Below are 19,374 nucleotides of genomic sequence, written 5' to 3'. Positions count from 1 at the left end.
TTACCAGGACACAAGCTTCAATAAGCCCCTCCACCAGACCTAAGGTACCTAAACTAATAGCATAGAGTTCGTCAGGTCTTCGTCGCGTCGCGTGCATTTTTAAGTACCTAATGCACATATGTAGTAACTATACTTATACTCTACAATACATCATCTTAGGTTTTCCATATTTATACCTCTCATAGCTACATTTTATGAACTAAGTATCCCTTGTGCTTCGGTTTCTTTAACGGACAGTATTTCAAAATGACACAATGTCCGGGTCAAATCAAGACCGGACGAAGCGTGTTGATCTCAGTATCAACCGCTTAATTTCACAACTTATACCAGACGATCCACGCTTGAGCGACGAAGATGCACAGCAGAGACACGACTTATATTTCGACGAGATTAGACAACAATTAAACCAGTAAGAATGAATAGCCTATAATCATTATAAGAGCAAGCAATTAACATTATCCTTACTAGACCGCGACCACCTCCCTTAGCCGACCAGAATCATGCATCCGAACTTATTAGACGAAGGTTGGTTCAGACAAACCCGAGCCAGGCTTTACGCTACTCCAATCTTTACTCGAGGTTGCTGGCGCTGCCTGTACTAACCCAAAAATGGGCCATACTATACCTCCTCTATCAATTGGCGGACTCGCCCGATCCAACTGAACCGGATCCCGTCGCCTTTGCCGAATTTCAGCAGGAGCAGGCCAAGCGGAGGAAACGAGAGGAAAGAGAAGAATCAGGTCTGGGTGGTCCTTCCAACCAAGAAAGTTCCGAATTGTATAGGCCCGAGCAGAGTTCGGACGAGTATCAACCCACCGAACTTCGAGACGTACTCAAGAATCCAAAAGATATGAAGGCACACGACAGCGATTCTCAGCGGCCCTCGACCGCCAGTGATTATAGACGTGCTAGGGGTACAAGAGAAGAGACTCCAGGCCCTGCCAAGAGAGATGTTGCTATAAAATCTAAGCTACTAGCTGATAACTATTGCGATATCGATCCTTCAGAGCCTGCTCTCCTAAGAGATCTACCCTATACTCTCCAGGGTCTTTCCTCGACTACTCTCCCATTTGGCAAAGATGACTCCCTCAAGCTGCCTGCTACTCTCCCACCACCCCTAATTGGACTTCTTCACACACTCGCTGAACCCTCACTACTCTACCGCACTCTCGAAGAATTCGTCAAGACACCCGCAAAGGGTCTCCTAGGCCAAAGTCTCCGCGCAGCTATAAGCAACGAGTTACGCTCGTACTTAACACTCGTGGCAACGCTAGAAGGCCAAATCCGACGTGCATTGTCTACCATTGACGAAAATGCTCCACGAAGTGGTATTGGAAAGGCCGGCGTGACGTTGAAACGTTGCGTTGTATGGACTCGTGAAGCAACTATGGGTCTACGGCTTATGAGTATGATTGCCGAAGAATCTAAAAGCAAGAAAGGAGGTCAGCTCATCACCCTGATCCATTCGTTATCCTCATCGCACGGCGATCCCATAGTAGGCGCATTCGCCGAGCGACTCCTAATGCCTATTACTCGTCCTTTCTATGGCATATTAAGACAATGGATATACAACGGAGAGCTCTCGGATCCGTATCTCGAGTTCTTCGTACAAGAGCAGTCGGTAGAAGCCATGCCCAAGGGCAAGTCAGGATCTACTAATGTTTGGGAGGATAAATACATATTAGCAGCAGACATGGTCCCTTCCATTATCACGAGCGAATTCTCTGAGAAGGTCTTTCTCATTGGCAAATCTCTTAACTTCATCCACAACAGCTGCGGTGACGCCCAGTGGGTCGAGTCATACTCCAAGGAATCTTCTAGGGAGCTTCGATACGGCGACACGGCCACCTTGGAAACATGGATCGACGAGGCATATAAAACTACAATGCGCCGGCTACTACATCTCATGACCAACAAATTCCATCTTTTTGAGCACCTTCAAGCGCTGAAGAGCTATATTCTCCTCGGACAGGGTGACTTTATCGCCCTGCTGATGGAGTCGCTCGCTGCGAACCTCGATCGTCCAGCCGGCGCCCAATACAGACACACTCTGACGGCGCAGCTCGAGCACGCTATCCGCGGGTCCAATGCGCAGTACGACTCGCCTGAGGTTCTGCGCCGCCTCGACGCACGTATGCTACAGCTCTCCCACGGTGACATAGGCTGGGATTGCTTCACGCTCGAATACAAGATCGATGCACCAGTCGACGTGGTCGTGTCCGACTGGGGCAACCGGCAGTACCTCAAAGTGTTCAACTTCCTATGGCGCATCAAGCGCGTCGAGTTCGCCCTCTCATCCACCTGGCGCAAGGTCACCACCGGCTCCCGTGGCGTCCTGCAGACTGATCACCCAGCCGTCCGCCAGGCCTGGAAGACCACCCGCGGCTTCCTAGCCGAGATGGTCCACTTCGTCGGCCAGCTCCAGTACTACATCCTCTTCGAGGTTATCGAGAGCTCCTGGACCGAGCTCCAGGATAAGCTACACAAGGAGGACGCTACCCTCGACGACGTCATCACTGCCCATTCTAATTACCTTAATTCTATCACTCACAAGGGTCTTTTAGGCGCCCGTCGCCGACGCTTCGTCGGTTCAAATCCCGGTGCTGCCGCCTCCGCATCCAGTTCCGCGGCCGGCACCGCCCCGCCCCCCGCCGAAGAAGACGACAATAGCTATATGATCCAGCTGGGCGAGCTGCTGCGCACAATGCTCGCGTACCGCGACTGTGTCGACGGGCTATACTCGTGGTCCGTATCAGACTTCACCCAACGGCAGGAAGCCGATCTCCGGCACACGATCCCCCCTGACGATTCCGCTCCCATCCCAGGGGGTCCGCACAGCGAGTTCCCGGCACTGAGAGAGCGTCTGCGCCACCTAGGCGACCGCTTCCGCGCGAAGCTCCAGATCCTGCTCGGCGACCTGGCCTATCAAGCCGACGTCGACTTGCGCTTCCTTGGTGTCGCGATGAATTTTAACGATGTCTACCAGCCCGTGCGCCGTAAACCCAAGGGCACGCCTGCTGCGCCGGGCACGGCACAGTCGAGTAAGAGCGGGGGTGGTGGGAAGGATGTTGAGAAAGATGTCGAAATGGGAGTTGGGGTTGGGGCTAGGAAGGCGGCCAAGGGGTGAATAATAGGGTTTAGTGTCCAGTAACGAGACTCGATGAATTATGTTGTCGTACTTAGCTATGAGGCGTTTGTATCTCTTATAAACCACGCAAAACAGCCCGGTCTTGTGGTTGTGAAAGAACCTTCACTGAATAGTTGTATGTGTGTCCTCGTATTACCAGGGCACTTCCCATGCATCCGAAGTTAGTCAGTCCCAGGGATATCCCTACCAGCCGAGAGGTTATTCACTGTACCGCAAAGACAAAAGGCCATTTTCTTAGGCCGGCCGTGACATTGTAATGATAGGGAGATAAATAACAAGATCCCCCCCCCCCAATGACTCTAGAGGGATTGCTTATCCGGCTGGCAAGCGGGTCTGGCAAGTTTTGGGGCGCCACGGGGGGGGGGGGCATACCGCATGATGCTTATAGATACCTAGGTAGTTGATAGTTACATGTAGCTAGGCAATGAATGAGAACACACGTCAATGACTAAGAGGCAACCAGTTAGAAATACGCCCCGTACTGTGAGACTACCTAGGTAGGCTAAGTAGGTGTCAGGAACTTTTGTGTGCCTGGGTAACCTTACTGGCGGTAACCTTACGATGGACTAGCAGGCGGAGAAGATCATAGCTCCAAACAAACATCCTACTTCGGACTTATCAAAACATATAAACATCACTCGCATCTGCTACTCATTCCTCTCTCCATTCCCAGACCAGTTGTTGGCAAGACAAGCGAGATATTAATTGGTATTGAAGGTACTGCGCGAACCTATTAACTTCAACTACCGACGACAAAAGAAACAAATCATATCCACCATAAACTATCACACCACAGAATCGAATCGCGATCAAGAAGCTCATGAGCAAATCATAGCATATCGTCATTCATACGGGTTTCGTAAAAACCGAGGACATGTCTGACCGAACCTCCTTGTCCTCTCGAGATGACGATCCAGTTAGTCTGGGTGAGCTGATCTCTCTAAGCACAATTTTTTCCGTTTCTATATTTACACTGGTGCGAAGCCGAGTCTAGCAAAAGACGCCCCTCCGAATGCCCGTTCATTACGACCGTGTCCATTTTTTCCCTTTCCATACCGTTATGTCGAAGTGAATAACTTGTTGAAAACAATCAACTCATCAAAAGTCACAAAGGAAAAAAAAACTGCTCGCCTCCGCCGAAAAGAAAACGCCGCCGTTACAAAGCTTTGGTCCGAAAGATCTGACTATGATGTCCACGATATATCGCTCCTCGAGACCAAGTCGCTTGAAGAGTTGCGGGAAATATTCGACGGATGACAGTCCAGGACCAAAGAAATCCCCTGATGGTATATCAAGGTTGACGCATGCCTCCCAACCGTAGGAACACCTGTACCAAAGACCAATGATGGTCAAAAACACTACTGCATTCGCCAAAGCAAATACAGTATAAATATCGTATCGCAGTTACGGCCCGAAATAGAACCAACTTGTGCATCGTTCAAGACGCAAAACTCAGGCACTTCATCCATCTCCAGTTGTGCTCGAATATCCCTGGGTCAAACGCCAGAAACTTTATGAAAGTCTCTATATATCCAGCCAAGTCGGCCGATATACGCAAGGCAAAACAACACCCACCACTATGGCAAATGCAACTCCATATCCAGTTCTATGCCAGGTCGAGCAAGATTCGGCCAGTCCCGTGAAATTAGTCGAAGCGTTCGAGCAAGACATTTAGACGTCGGTCATCTCCGTATCCAGCGAGATGAGAGCCGACACTTCATCCGCAGGGCCCCAATTTCCTTCAAAGACTGTGGCGGCAGCTCGTTGACGTGATGCGACCCAATTCGCTGCTTCAAGATCAAGCAATTGGGAAACTGTAGGACGCATCATGGGATCCGGCGTGAGCATCGACTTCACAACTATATCAAGGGAGTTAGGGTGATCAGGATCCTTCATGAAATCCGGAGGATGCTGTAGTTCGCTCTTGCGACCCAGGCCGAAAATGTCTGCCGATTGGCGCGTGATATTTCGGAAGTTGTAGTTGCGGCGCCCAGCAGGCGTAGCACGATCATCCCCAAACAGACCAACGCTACGATCACTATCATCAAGCGGCATGCCATTAGCATCCCGCATAATCGCGCCCGCATCTTGAGTAAGGGTGGGAACCTCGGAGAAGTCGCCCTCTCTCAATCCAGCCCAAGTTGTTCCATTCTCGGGCAGTTTGACGTTGGCTGCAATTTCTAGCATGATCAGGCCGAAGGAAAACATATCGGTAGGCTTGCCAATCTCTCCTCGAAGAGCCTCGGGCGCCAAGTATTCGCGATCTCCCTCTAGATCGGGTCCCTTCTCTGTCGGCAAAGCCGTCGTTAAACCGAAATCACCAATCTTCAAGGTGCCTTCAAAGTTGATAAAGATGTTGGCAGGTTTCAAATCCAGGTGGATATAGCCGGCATCGTGAATATGTTTCAAACCCTATAATATGTTAGTCGCTTTCCATACATCCACCTACTCTATACGTACCTTGCCAATCTCAAGCATAATCTTCCAGATTCTGAAATCATCAAGTCGTCCCTTCAAGCCGACAAAAGACAAGAATGCATGAAGGCTGCCCTCTTCGCAATACTCGGTCTGAATATAGAGACAGCTGCTGTCTTCCCAGCTGTTAACGAGCTGCAAGACATGATCGCAGCCTTTCAGGGTTTCCAATACAGATACTTCGCGGAATCGAAGGGCTCGATCCTTATTACCTTGGATCGGAAGGGTGAGCTTCTTGACTGCATACACCTTAGTAGGCGGGGGGGAAGCTGTCCGGTGCGTAGGGGTACTGAAGAAGCTAGGCTGAACCGTTCTTGCAGACTGAGCGGCTTCGGTGACTTTGTACACTTGTGAAAATTCACCCTTGCCTATAAATTCAACCTTTCCAAAACGCGACATGAGCCCCTCATCCAAGTCGTGAGAAGGCATACCATTAATAGGGGTAATAGCGCGTCGTTCAAAGAATGCCGGGACATTATCGTGTCGTGTTGTCGGGGTTGCAGGCGGGAAAGGCGAATTTCTATCGCCAGTTCCGGGGAACAGGAAGCCGTCGTTCGCGTTAGAGATTGATAGACGACTTGCATCAAGAGGCGCAAAGCTTCCCTGAGGAGTCTGGGGGGATGCTTTCTCTGCAAATTCTAGTCGCTCCAAAGGACTCGCTGTAATCACGGGGCTACTCTTAGCAAATTGAACTTGGGCAGGGGACTTCGCGAGAGGAGTCATCATCGCGTGGGTCTCGAGCCGCGCAGGGGAAGAAAACGAACCACGCTGAGCTCGAGATCGACTAAATGAAGGTAAAGAGAGACGGGTGTTGGATTGCGTCTCCTGAATAGCAGGGGTTGGCAGGTTGAAGGCACCATCGATGGGGGTGATATTCTCTCTGCCTTTTCCGCCATTGCAGGATCGCTTTGGTAGGTAATACTTACAGCTAGCGGCAGGATCTTGCTGCAAAGCTGCGCTGGTTCCGAACGCAGGAAGGCGGCGATTAGCCGTGGGGCTTTCGGTAGACAGCCGGCTCAATCCGCTTGTACTTCGCGGCGCGGTCTGCTGCTTCGTGGGCGTCGGCGGTAAATCTCCATCGTTACTAGACTCGCTACCGCCAAGTTTCCCAGAAGGGCTTCGTCCATCATCGCTGTACAAGCTGAGCAAACTTTCTTTTCGAGAATGGTTAGAAAATCCGCCGAAGAGCACGGGTCGAGGCTGCTCGCTGAAGGGATTCGCAGGTCGGTTCGGTGTTACTGAATCGAAGGGACTTGATGGAAAGCCGAAGGTATGTTTGATGTGCCTACCTCTGGCTTTGGCATTGCCAGTCATAGGAAGCGGCGGGTAGGTGGCAAAACCACTAGGGGGCTTCTTACAAGGCGTGTCGGGAACAGCTCCATACGCACTAGCAGAAGGAGCTTGCTCCGGGTCGCGAACCATCTTTGATACTAAGCCGGTAGATGCGAAAGCTCCTTCGTATGGCCTCTCGTGCTTATAGTCAGGAGTAGAAATACTTGCAATACCATGGCTTGGCTTGTAATGTTGCGGACGAACAGTACCAATTGGCAAGCTCTTGGAGAAGTTCATAGGTGCCCTCGACTTTTCAGCGACCGGGACTTGAAAGTGTGTGGGCGAGTCGTTAGATAGACTTGAGTTAGAAGACGATGTCGTCATAGTACGGGACAATGGATGTGGCTGCTGTGGCTGTTGGGCCTGCTGGTTAAGCATATGCATAGAAGGATTCGGCAGCGGAGCTGGCGTATTGAACGGACTCTCTCGAGGGGGAGGAGGCATGAAGTGATCAAGAGACAATCGTGGCCGGTTCTTCCCATTAGGTGTAGTGGTCTCGTTAGGAGACTGGGCTAACTGCGGTGCGCCTCGTCTTCCCCACGAGGTTCGCTCTCGTTGAGGGGTAGTAGCTTCGCCGGAGCTCTGAGATAATTGCTGAGCCGCATGGCGCTTGCCCCATGATGTTCGCTCTCGCTGCTGAAGAGTAGACTTTCGAAGAGATCCAGCCCTGCGCATCGCAGCATGAGATGCTAGAGATGCCAACGGCTCAGAAACATTAGGAGAGATGGAGCTTGTCCAATCATATTCACGAGGGGAGTCATCTTGAGCTTCAGCGTTAGGAGAGCCAGGACCATGATCATAGACATTAAAGTCGACACCCAAACTTGTTGGACCATAACTGCGACGTTTGGGTTTCGGGCTTCCCGTGAGGGTTTGGTCAAGGTTCATCGTCGCGTCGCTTCGCTTCAGCGGGCTCGTGACAGAAGTCGTAGTGGTATTATTGTTTGCGTCGCCAAAACGCGACGTACCAAACTGCGAAGATCCAGTCATATCGAGATGCACGCTATGCCGATTTGCGGTTCTCTCGGCAGCTTTGCGCGGTCCCGGGCTGCGGGTGTAGAAAATATTTATATTTTCCTGCCCAGAGAGGACTGGTTCGAGTAGCGGAGTTGGTGTTAAAGGCGGATATGAATTGCCAGAGGCAGAAGCTTGGGATAATGCCCTTCTAGATGGGCTTCTTGGTGATGTTCGATGCCGAGAAATTGTTTTGTTTGATGAAGCTGAAGCGGGACTCTTCGTCGATTTCGCGGATCGCAATGATAATTTAACACTCGGCCGAAAAGGTGTTGCAAGTGGCGATTGGGTATGCGGCTGGTTTCCGGGAGGCGAATTATTGGAAGTGTTCTGTCCGAAATATTGGGACTGGACGCGTCTAATGCACGGGGACGAAGGGGAGCTCGCGTCAGAACTGCTCTGGGATGTAGTTCGAACAAAAGAGAATTTTGAGGGAGAGCGTGAAATTGATCGCCTTAATGTCCTTAGACCTGCTTGCACATCCGCATGATGATGATGTGGATGAGTTGGTGAAGGCAGAGTCAGAGTACCACCACTATTTGACATTTTGCCAGTTCGCGATCATGTGACAATGCACTGGCAGAACCTGTCGAAAATATTCTTTTGTCTATATAGACGTCGGCGACGAAGTAGTTGACGACAAGCAGGTTGGCGATCGTGACGAGAAGCTGATAAGAAGTTGAGGGTATGCCGTCAAGAAGAGGCGCGTCAATGGAACTAGGACAGGGGTTCCGATTTAGATACTGCAACTAGCGACAACGGCGATAATCGTATAACCCACTAGTTAGGATATATGCTTCGTAGGTCAGGAATGCAAAGAGCAGTACTACTAATCAGTCCAGGGCATGTGGAATGTTAGACCAAGCAAGGGGGTTATGAAGACGTTTCTTCAACGCTTCATTCTAGGACAAGTTTTTGGGGTTCGAGGTGAGACTATCGGTTCACCACTTCCTTCCCTTGATATCTTTTCTCGCTTCCTTGCCAAATACTGAGGTTCTCGGTTCTCAGTTCGCAAATCTCAGTTCTCGGTTCTCCCAGCAGTCACACACAAAGTACACAGGAAACCGCCATTCAGTCTGGTCCGGCGCAATGTCGAACTGAGCTATTGGTCATAGGCTATTGGATATGGAAGAAGCGTCGAGGAGGAAAGGACGAGCGGCAGTAGATGAGTCCCACGGTATGTAAGTATGTAAGTATGCAGGTATGTAAGTAGGCGCGCGCAACTCCTGACAGATCAACTGGTTGATTGTGTCGAATGCGACGAAAAAGATGGAGATGGGGGAGGTGTTAACGGGAGGTTGGATCTGGAGATTTACACTACTACATGTAGAAAAGGAGCGGTCGGCACGTCGCCAAGCGGAAAGTACAGTACTTGTCGTTCCCTAGAGTTCACTAAATCGTGCAGCAGAAGGACAGAGACTAAACTAAACAAGGGTAGTTGGGGTCGTGAAAAGCGCGTTTTGTTTATTTCGTGACGCGCGTGTGGAGGCAGGTACGCCACTAAGCAGGTACGCCCTTGATCCCTGTCACAATCAAGACCGTGCGTCACACCGGGATGATACTATATACTTTGTACTTGTAAGTAACAAGTATCTACATACTGTTATATTTGTACAATACCTTCCGTAATACTCTCAATACCGGCCTCATACGCGCCTACCTTAGGAGGTACCTTATTCATTGTTTGCTGACCGCCTTCTCTTGACCTCGGGAATTTCTACCTACTAAAACTGCAGATGCATTCCCCCTCTCTAATTAATATCTTCCAAGGTAAGGAAGTTTTTTTTCTCGATATTGCTTATGAGGTTACTCAAGCCTTTTACACTCATGAATAATGCACGCGTTGGAAATAATCCACATGAAGTCGGTGGGCTGCCTCCTTCGTGTTCGCCCTATATTGACTTAAATTCCATTGTTCAACGTGAGGTCCCAGCTCATGCAATTGTAATTATTTGGTGTGCTGGTGTACTATGTACCTAATTTACTGTTTGACTGATCTTGTGAGCAAGAAAATGGCTAAAATATATGTACATAGCCACATGGATATCCTGTCAACTGATGCGCGCGGTGATCCGGGACCCTACTTATCCTACCCTACAAAGGTACCCGTGCTAGGTACCAATGTCATCCCGCCCTGCCCACCTGCAGCCCCCCCAGCTGCGGGCGACGTAGCCGTAGCCTCAAACAACCCCCACCAGTTATCAGCCCGCATCGTCGAATTGTCCAGACACGGCGCCAGCCATCAATAGGACCATCAATCATAGCCTCTCCTATTTTCCCCTTTTCCTCTTTTTATTTTTTCTCCCACTTGTCTTACGAGTTAGGGCCGGAGAATTCTAGAACTGATCACCCTACCGAAACCCGTCACATTTCCCCTTATTAAGCGTCTTTTAGGTTGTAAGAGATATACGGTCCAAGAGATAATATTGGCCAGAAAGGGAAATAAATAAATAGTCAAAAAGTAAACAATAATCTTAATACGACGGATCAATTATTATAATCTCATTATCGAGATTCATGCACAGTTGGAGGTGTTGGAGGCGTTAGAAGAGTTGGAGGGTTGGAGGGTTGGATGCGTATCCTTTTTCGGAACCTACTACTCCCCCAACTTCAAGGTCCCCTGTTGAAAAAGCTTGGGCCACATGTTGTTATTCCTCTTGCTTCTTTTTTTAAGATCATCTCACATCATCACATGCACATGCGGCATCTTCGCTCTACCTAGTCCACACGTGCCGCAACTGCGAACCGCAACCGCAACAGCAGATGTAAGCAGCTTGCTTTTTTTTTTTCGCAGCATAAGGTTAATACTTTAAAAATAAGATTAAATCGATATGTGATAACCCTAAGACGCGATAGGATCAACCCCCCCAAAATTACCGATGTCCATAGCCGTTCAATCATCACAAGGAGAGAGTCCGGGGTAAATCATGATTTTCCCAAGTCGTATCGCATCCGTATTACGAATTAGGTAACCTTCTAGACTTTCTGCGACAGGTTGCAAACAAGAGTCTCGGCACTGCCGCCACAGTCTCAGTCAATGTTGATTTGACTCAAGTTCGCGCGAATTGTATCACTCGAGTTTGACAGGTTTGACAGTTGGGCGTTTGTCAATCGCATTATGGCCAACTACCTACCTGGGCATTATGTTAGTTGTGGTTTAGGTTAGGTTAGGTACCTAACCGTTCTAACCGTTATTTTGTCTATTAATGTTTCGGGGTCCTCCACTCATGTAACACTAACAACGTCCGTGGCAGCGGCAGAGAGCGGGCAAGCATACATGTATTGGAGTCCGAGTGTCTTGATAAAGAGGATCTACCCGTTCGTCAAGATAACGCTTTCCGAGATCCGACACTTGTCCCTTCTTTTATTTCTTATCATGAATCTAATCCCCATCGCGGGGCATCAAGATTAGAGATTAGGTAGAGATTACCTACATAGATTGATAACAGTGCAACGAGTCTCCTCCCAATCTTAATGACAGGAACCTACACTTAATTGTCTATTCCCAATGATTATCCACCAGCATTAAGAGAACACTACGGATTATTCCAACGTGCCATCCAATCCTCTGCTCTAAAATAGCTGCAAACTGCCGATAGGGAAATATGCGCCACATACATACATGATTTAAAATCCGCTAGTTACTCCATTTTGCGCAATGTGAACTGCCAAAAAAGGACTCGTATACCTAAGTCGAACCCACATTCTTCCTTGGGCGCATATGTGTCAGGTAGTGTAACTTATAAAGTGTAACTTATAAAATATTTTTTTTTTGGTCCAGCGTATGAAGAAACGTTATTTTTTGTAGCCGCAACATTCAGCTTTAAGCTTCTTCCACGTAAGCCTCAACTTTACGTGCCACGTACAACTTCTGTGGAGGTGCAAATGGAGATGGAAAACTCCCTTCCTTCGTTTGCATCACTTCCGCAAGTATACGAGGACGGTTTTCCTCCGCCGTGAAATCGGGCAGTTCTACAGCACCGGCTCCATTCTGTAACCTTCAAGCGCTTTTGGTCTTGACGGCTTTCTGGGCTGCATTAGCATCTTTAGCGACGCAATTGACTGGTGCCACGCTAACTTCCAACCCTTCATTTCTCCTCTGTCGTCGATGCCGCTTCGAGTCTGTTCCCATAAATTGAGGGGTCACGTCCAGAGACCAAAGTATTATTCGACCTCCGGGCATTCGCTTATGTCGTCTTACCAAGTGCGTGGGTGGGTAGGTATCGTGTTGTTTGGGCATCTTCGCTTCGCAGTCCTCTGAGTCACAAAAACAGGAATCGAGTTACTTCCCACATGTCGCGTTTGACCCTTACGTGAAAAGCAACATAGAGACATTATGACTAGTTAGATGCTAAGTGACGCCATCTTCACGGTGTTCGATAGACGATAAGATTAGACTCCTCGGGGATCTCCCGCATCTCCGCCGGTAGATCAACGATCCCGTCTAAAACTCGCGGGCTTCGAACCAACGTCATACATATTCGAAGACTGTTTGTAAGACAAAGTGATACAATTCGAGGAGAGTAGAGTGCTTCATGGAAGAGGGGTAAAGGATAGCTCAATGAGCTCTCCGGTTCCTCACCTGGAAAAGCGATGGTTTGGCCCAAATAAATAGTTTTCGAGTATACTGACCGCCAACAAGCTCCTATGTACAGTACATATGTGACGATGGATTCTAAAATCAGTAGCGCCTGTATGTAGTATACTAAGTGGGTAGCCGCTGCTGGTACGGCGAATAGACATGAAAGCTACGGAGACTCAATGCACATATTCAGCGGGTTGCCTATAATAACCTCCTCTATACTTGGTGGGCCAAAAGACGCCGGTATTAACCAAATAGATTTATCCCACAGTTCGCCATTATCCACAATATTACTATATTTGCATTGTGTGTTGTACTATGTTTACCTTCATGTTTAGCGGCTTGCACAGCCCGCCGATTTGAGACATCACGAATGTACCATGCGCCCTAGATGCTAACACCGTTTCCTTCGAGTTGTGCTTTTCGTTGTCTAGCTCGTCGCTAAAAATAATCACGCGGTAGAATCTCGTTTAGCTTAGCTAAGGATAACTATTCTCGTTGTCCATGAGTATAGAAACCATCATCGTAGGTAGTACCCTATGAAGTTAAAGGTTTTAGATATAAATATTGCAATAGCAAAAATAACTATTACGAAGTGGTGTGATCGACAAAAGGTCTTAGCGGTTTCATGTCCAGTTTTCCGAGTTATCATATTCGTCCAAGTACCTAAGGTAGTTTGCGAAGTAGATGGGTTGAGGAGATATTATTCTTCGCCTTCGAAGATATTCTTAGCTAATAAAATCGTGGGCGTGTCATAACATAACATACGCACCTAGAGACTATTATATAAAATATTATAAGGAATCTCCAGAAGATCATTCTTAACCGATATAACTTCCTAAGCATTTTTAATAATCCTATCACTTAACAGCTTTATTACAATGTGATAATAGAGTAATATATTAGGTCCTCTATAAAAAGAAGCAATGGTATTAATTATGGATTGGGTCATTCTAAGGATATGCCTATATAGAGAGGTATAATAGGAGACTAAAACTCATTAGAAGTTTAGTATACGTGCCGCCATTTTGGCCTTGCAATGGCCGCCCGTACTAGATCTCAATCTTTAACAACTACACAGGTTGATTCATAGGCAATGTATATCGTCAGTAGATCTCATACCGTTTACAAACTTAAGCTAACTAATTATTGAGTAACTACCAAGTCTCATAGAACTCACCTGGCTCTCTTTTTATAACCCCATAGATCATCGGATGTAATTATGGAAGCATTATTCAAGAAATAGACCTACCTCTAGTAGATTTTACGACGTCGTGGTAAGCTAGCCAGATGACTGGCTCTGGCATATAGACTTGATAACATACACCTAACTAGGCCGTTCTCATAGTTTGGCTATAGAACCAACTGACTTCACCTATGATCCATTACTTCCATGCTAGTGTTATGTTATGTAACCCGTAATTAACTCGACGCACGTAATCAAAAAGTGAACCGACAATTTAAACCCTCACCTCGTATCACGAAGAGGAGCCAGAAAACATAGAAACGACTTCCATTGTTCCGCAAAGAACTCTAACCCTAGGAACATACATAACTATGGAAGATCGTGGCTATACATACTGAAAGTATCCTCTGTTATAGATGTCCTATCTAGAATCCTACCACCTCGAGTTCCTCCGCTCTTACAAGCCACGAGGAAGCAAGACCAGTATCTATTTATAACTTGACTCAACATAAGGATCAGGGTCATAGGTTTAGCTACATCAACTAATTTCGACAAGCCGCTTTACTCCTGCGCTACTATCCCTTAAACACCATCCCGTGTTCTAGCGGTCCCTCCGGGTAAGATCACCCCATATGGCTAATGTGCTTCTATATATTGGTGACTTGAAGCGATGTGTCGAGAAGGACGGTAAATTTCTTGCTGAAACCAGGCGATCGATATCAATTGATCCTGATGTTACCTTGGATCCCCAGCCCGACCTAAGGCTCCCCAATATCTATTTAGATAGTAATAAAGTTCTAATCATCTTAATATACGAAACATTAGGTAGTGATTAGGTTGAATATCCATTCGAATAAGCCTCGCCTATTTAATATAAATCTAGCACCAGTATCTCCATAGGATATATACTCCAAAACAAGATACCCAGCAAGACAGCAACTCTACTCAAGCGCATAGCATTTCTCCACGCTGGCCGCATCATTCCCCCACCAATTCGGCATGCCAATGACCTTTGCGCTGCCGAAGATTAAGAAGATCAAGAGCATGTTCAGGTTGAACCCCGCGTCGAACGCGGCCGCGAGGATAAAGTTGTACTTGGCCCATAGCTGGTAGCGGTACCTGTACGCCCAAAACATAACGACGAAACCTCCTATGAAACGCGAGAAGTACCCAGTCGACACGTTGCCGTAGAAGATGGACGCGCCGCTGAAGAATATGGTGGTGTTGAAAAGATGGAATTTAGCGCGAGGGAATAGCCGGTGGAGCGCGTATACGATGGCCGGACAGGCCGCGCCGACGAGGAAAGCGTAGGGGAGAGGACGGAACTGTTCTTGTTGGAAGAGTCGGGTTGGCCCCTTTTGAATAGCGTTAGTATCTAGCGTTCATGCGTGGTACTCGGAGACTAGAAAACAAGGCAACTTACTAGTAAAACATACTGAACCCCCATAGTCAAAGAGCCGGCTAAACTTTGACCTGTCCAGATATGGGCTGGATCATCAACGGCTCCAGTTAGGTAGTCGCGCTTGGAATCCATGATCCAGCGCATTGCTGCATAATTGATCGGTACACCCATAGTGATCCCGAAGATTTGCGAGAAGAAAACTGTACGTTGAGGGACATGCATGTAATGCCCTATTTTTTGATCTTGCAACATATACTGGGCCCTATACCAGGCTATTATTATTGTTAGTATTCATTACGAGGAGGAAGTTGAGTGGAAACGGGTAATCGATGGATTAAGGGTATCATACCGCCACCAGCCAGAGCACCATACACCTGATGAGCAAGATTAGCATACGAAACACTCGTCAGGACGACAGACTTACACTAGCTCCAATGGGATTGCGATTAGTACTTAGGTTTTGAACCATTGTACCGTATAGCAATTCATTGAACGTTCCGATGGGCAGCTGGAAGTTGCTAATGGCATAAAGCCAGCCGAGAGGCACGACAATAGCAGCTCCTGTCGCAAGTGCCACCAAGTAAGTCCACCAGGGAATGAATATGATGTTCATTCCAACCAATGTCATGACACATGTAAAAGAGGCGAGGAACAGCGTAATGTACCACCACAGAGGAACCTCCTTATAAGATCTCATCAGGACGTTCAATCTGTCCGAATCTGCTTACGTTAGTATTACACGATGTATGGAGGTTGGCTCGTGATATAACGAGGTATATCAACGTACTGTGGACATATTAGTTTCAATGAATACCTTAGGATAGATTACTGGTGGGTATTCTTAAGACATACCATTGATGATTGATTCCTTGGCCCGGGTTTTTCTGGCGGGCGCGGAATTTCCTGTACCCGTCTCTGATTTGGCCGGCCCCAAAGAACACGATCCAAGAGTAAGCCGAAATGTAAGAGGCGTAATCAAAGAAAATAGACCATAGGTAATGAACGCCAAGGTACAACGGGCCGTTTTCTTCGTAAGCCGTCTGGTTGAAGGTATTTTGCGGAGTGACTAGATCTGTGACAGGATATCTGCTCCCATCAGCAGTACAAGCTCGGTTCGTCATCAAGCAATGAGGATAACTTCCAAGGTGTCCCCATTTTGCAGCGGGCAGTAACACCCAACACGACATAACGAAGGAACAGAAAAGTACGACCTGCGACCACCAAGGACTCAAAAATAGCGGAACTCCGGCGAGATAGTTGGACTTTCAAATTAGTTAGTATGATTTCATCTATGCGTTATTGGAATTTCATCAGAAGACTCACGATATTCGCCCAATCAAAGGATAAATTGAGAAATCCCATTCCGCCAAGACCAGATCCGATAAAATTAGCAACAGGATTATGAGGAGCAACCCAGCACAAAAAGGCCATCGAGTTCAACATTGGGAATGCGTATTCCGGCAAGAACTGCCAGAGCGTGATACCGAGGAGCACCCACCAGAACACGCGCATCTGCTTGCGCGCGGTCGGAGTCGGATTCTTGTTCTGTCGACTCTGGGTTTCGAAAAGCGCAGCTTGGCAAAGGGCCTGGAACCAAGGGTATGCCGGTTCGTATAGTAGAACTTGACGTGCGAGAGCGGCGAAAGCGTACCCTGTAGCATCGATGGACCACATGAAAAAGATGGCCGCTGCGGGGTGAAGCCGTTCGTTAAAGTAGAGGTCGCCAAGCGCGATAGGCGTAGTGCCTCCATTGCCTGTCGCACCAGAGGCTGCTGTTAAAGTGATTAAGACATGCTCCTTGACCGACCATGGACCTGGGTTCATGTTAAAAGACCAACGGGTGAAGGGAATGCGGAATTGGCGGTTAGGAAGCACGCGCGCGAGCCAGAGGCCGACATAATTGGAGGCGATCTGGACGAAGAAAACCGAGTAGGGCGCATACGTGGTTCGGTAGCTATTCATCGAAGATAGAAAAGCTCCTGGGATGACGAAGAGAATGGAGAGAATAAAATATCGAAATGTTAAGGTGGGCAAAGTCGTGTCATCGTGAAGACTGACGACTCGCCTCACCTCTGGAGGGATCTGGCTGATCTCGGGGTCATTTTCATCCTCAAGATCGGCATCAACTTCGACGGCATCCTCGACAGGAAGCTTTTCCTTGCTTGGGCTACCGTCCTTAACTATGTCCTCTATCGAAGGAGGTCGTTGGTTAATTGGAGGCTCAGCTGCGGGAGTTGCACTAGAGAACTTGGCTTCGTCCTTGGCATCGCCCGAAAGGCGGGAAGGCATCTCGGCGGCTTGAGTTCCTGGAATATATCGACGCCAAGGATAAACTTGGATACTTGGCGGTTATAAACCACTTTTAATTGTAAAACTTCAAGACTTCCCTTTAACTCGACAGCGTGCTGACTCGACGCACCAACGAAGGTCACGCGGTAGGATGAGTGAAAATCGCGAGGAACACACCATATATTAAGTTTTTATTTATTTATCTTAGGGTGGTATTCCCAACACAGATATAGATCCAACCGCAGGGCCGGTTGCATTGTGTACATAGCGACATAGTTCGTGTTGCTGGTCTGTAACCATGTAAGCCGATCATTGAAAAGAGTTAGCACCAATCACGCAATCGCAGCGAACATAAACGTCTCGCGGCGTGTGGGCTATATCTCGGCGCATCTCGCCATCCGCATTGCGTCTAGACAAGGCCGGGTAATACCACGGCCATGGATCAAATGGTGCTGCTGATAGTTTTAGGATGGTATTAGTGGTTCGTCGTATGGACTTGCCTACCTCTTACCAAGGGTCGTAGTGCTATACCCCTGTTCCTCGGGTAGACATGGCAGACATGGTAGACATGACGGCGTCTTTTTTTATTTTCTATTTTTTAACACCAAAGCAAAAGTCCTTAGCGGCGAAAACCTAAGAGACGGGTTCTACCATGTTAGTATCAGGTACTCGGATGTACGGCATGATAGATCCAAGTACGTAATGATATGGAAGACTGAATGGAATGTTGGATGACAGAATACGGAATAGAAAATAGCAAATGCGCCCTTTGCTAGAAAAGATAAAACCTCTGATAGGTGCATAAGAAACAAAGCCGAATCTGATAACGGAATTGAAAGGCTTTATCCATATTGGTGCTTAGTAATAACAAACGAATTACATACTCGGGGAGCTTTGATAGGGGTAGCTGGACTAACAAGTCTATCGTATAGGGCTAATAGGTGACTTTATATCTGATCTTGTAGAAACTTATAGATAGTCGTATCCTGGACCACTAGGACTTAGGCGCAAGCCATCGGGTATCTCTCCGGACATCTTCGACGTTGAAATTATTTTTACTCACCGAATTCCTAACGTCACTGCATTAGGTATCTTCTGATTCACCGAAGCCACGTCTGCATGGATCCCTAGCCTAATGCTTTCAGCTCCGTGCCTTATGTCATCTTTTGTTCTCATAGATTTACGATAGGAATCATTAGGGATACACTGACCTCTTGGCAGGTATCCAGCCAGTGCTTCTGAGAAGAGGGCAGTGCTTTCTAACGCCTTCTCGTGTTGCTATTTTTATTCAGACATCTTCTCAACAAGTGATTTGTAAAAGCCGCACCAATATAATCAAGATCTGTTATGGACGGACTAAAGACGTGTGGCCTGCGGAATTTCAGAAAATTTAAGGCCCTTCGTCGCGTCTCTCCGTTTTCCAGAGTCGAGATGTCTTGGATACAGCCTCCCTTCTTAGAACCACACAGGTCTTCCTCATTTCAGTGAGCTATGCTTCAACTCAGAATTGTATGTTTGGTTACCATACCTTCCATTAGTGGAGTTTTCAACGAGATTCGGTGTTCTAGAAAACGACGCTCGTATAAGCGTAACGCTACTGCATCCTACTCCGATCTTCCCATCGTATACCTCTGCGTGGTATTATTACCACTTACGAATGAGACTTCGAAGGGAGACACCCAATGAACAGGATATGAACATGTCGTATAATGCCAAAAGCCTCGTTTCTGGCATTACGTTAACTTCGTTGTATGTCTCGGAACTCGCGAGCTGTCAGCAATGGCCACTATTAAATCATCCGAATACCTATATGCCACGAGGCAGTACCTATGCAGCAATGTTACACATTCTGCTTTTAACTTTATAAGGTACCATAAAGCTTTAGGTATCCCTCGGTATATTTCTATCTATTGAGTATAGTTGCTTGTAGTAACCTGACACATCTC

General features: G+C 47.7%; 3 protein-coding genes across 3 annotated transcripts; 1 reads left to right on the top strand and 2 right to left on the bottom strand.

Moving 5' to 3' along the window:
- Window positions 1-15: 15 nt before the first annotated feature.
- Window positions 16-3,453, top strand: F4817DRAFT_42748 (Spc98 family-domain-containing protein). The gene is made up of 2 exons (XM_049307456.1): window positions 16-409; window positions 469-3,453. The coding sequence occupies exons 1-2, from the start codon at window positions 255-257 to the stop codon at window positions 3,125-3,127; spliced, it is 2,814 nt and encodes a 937-aa protein (XP_049160871.1). The 5' UTR covers window positions 16-254; the 3' UTR covers window positions 3,128-3,453.
- A 953-nt stretch (window positions 3,454-4,406) lies between these two features.
- On the bottom strand, window positions 4,407-8,898 carry F4817DRAFT_42737 (uncharacterized protein). Its single transcript, XM_049307455.1, has 2 exons — window positions 5,609-8,898; window positions 4,407-5,560 (listed from the first exon to the last, which is right to left on the bottom strand). Exons 1-2 carry the CDS (start codon window positions 8,513-8,515, stop codon window positions 4,820-4,822), a joined length of 3,648 nt encoding a protein of 1,215 aa, XP_049160870.1. The 5' UTR covers window positions 8,516-8,898; the 3' UTR covers window positions 4,407-4,819.
- Window positions 8,899-14,146: 5,248 nt separating this feature from the next.
- Window positions 14,147-17,634, bottom strand: F4817DRAFT_331921 (OPT superfamily oligopeptide transporter). The gene is made up of 6 exons (XM_049302581.1): window positions 16,463-17,634; window positions 15,993-16,401; window positions 15,564-15,859; window positions 15,489-15,513; window positions 15,161-15,411; window positions 14,147-15,092 (listed from the first exon to the last, which is right to left on the bottom strand). Exons 1-6 carry the CDS (start codon window positions 17,426-17,428, stop codon window positions 14,679-14,681), a joined length of 2,361 nt encoding a protein of 786 aa, XP_049160869.1. The 5' UTR covers window positions 17,429-17,634; the 3' UTR covers window positions 14,147-14,678.
- Window positions 17,635-19,374: the final 1,740 nt, after the last annotated feature.

This window comes from Daldinia loculata (genome assembly GCF_022478755.1).
Source record: "Daldinia loculata strain CBS 113971 unplaced genomic scaffold F4817scaffold_13, whole genome shotgun sequence".
In the NCBI taxonomy this organism is placed as follows: domain Eukaryota; kingdom Fungi; phylum Ascomycota; class Sordariomycetes; order Xylariales; family Hypoxylaceae; genus Daldinia; species Daldinia loculata.
The sequence above is the reverse complement of the archived record's forward strand: the minus strand, read 5'-3'. Positions and strand labels throughout refer to the sequence as shown.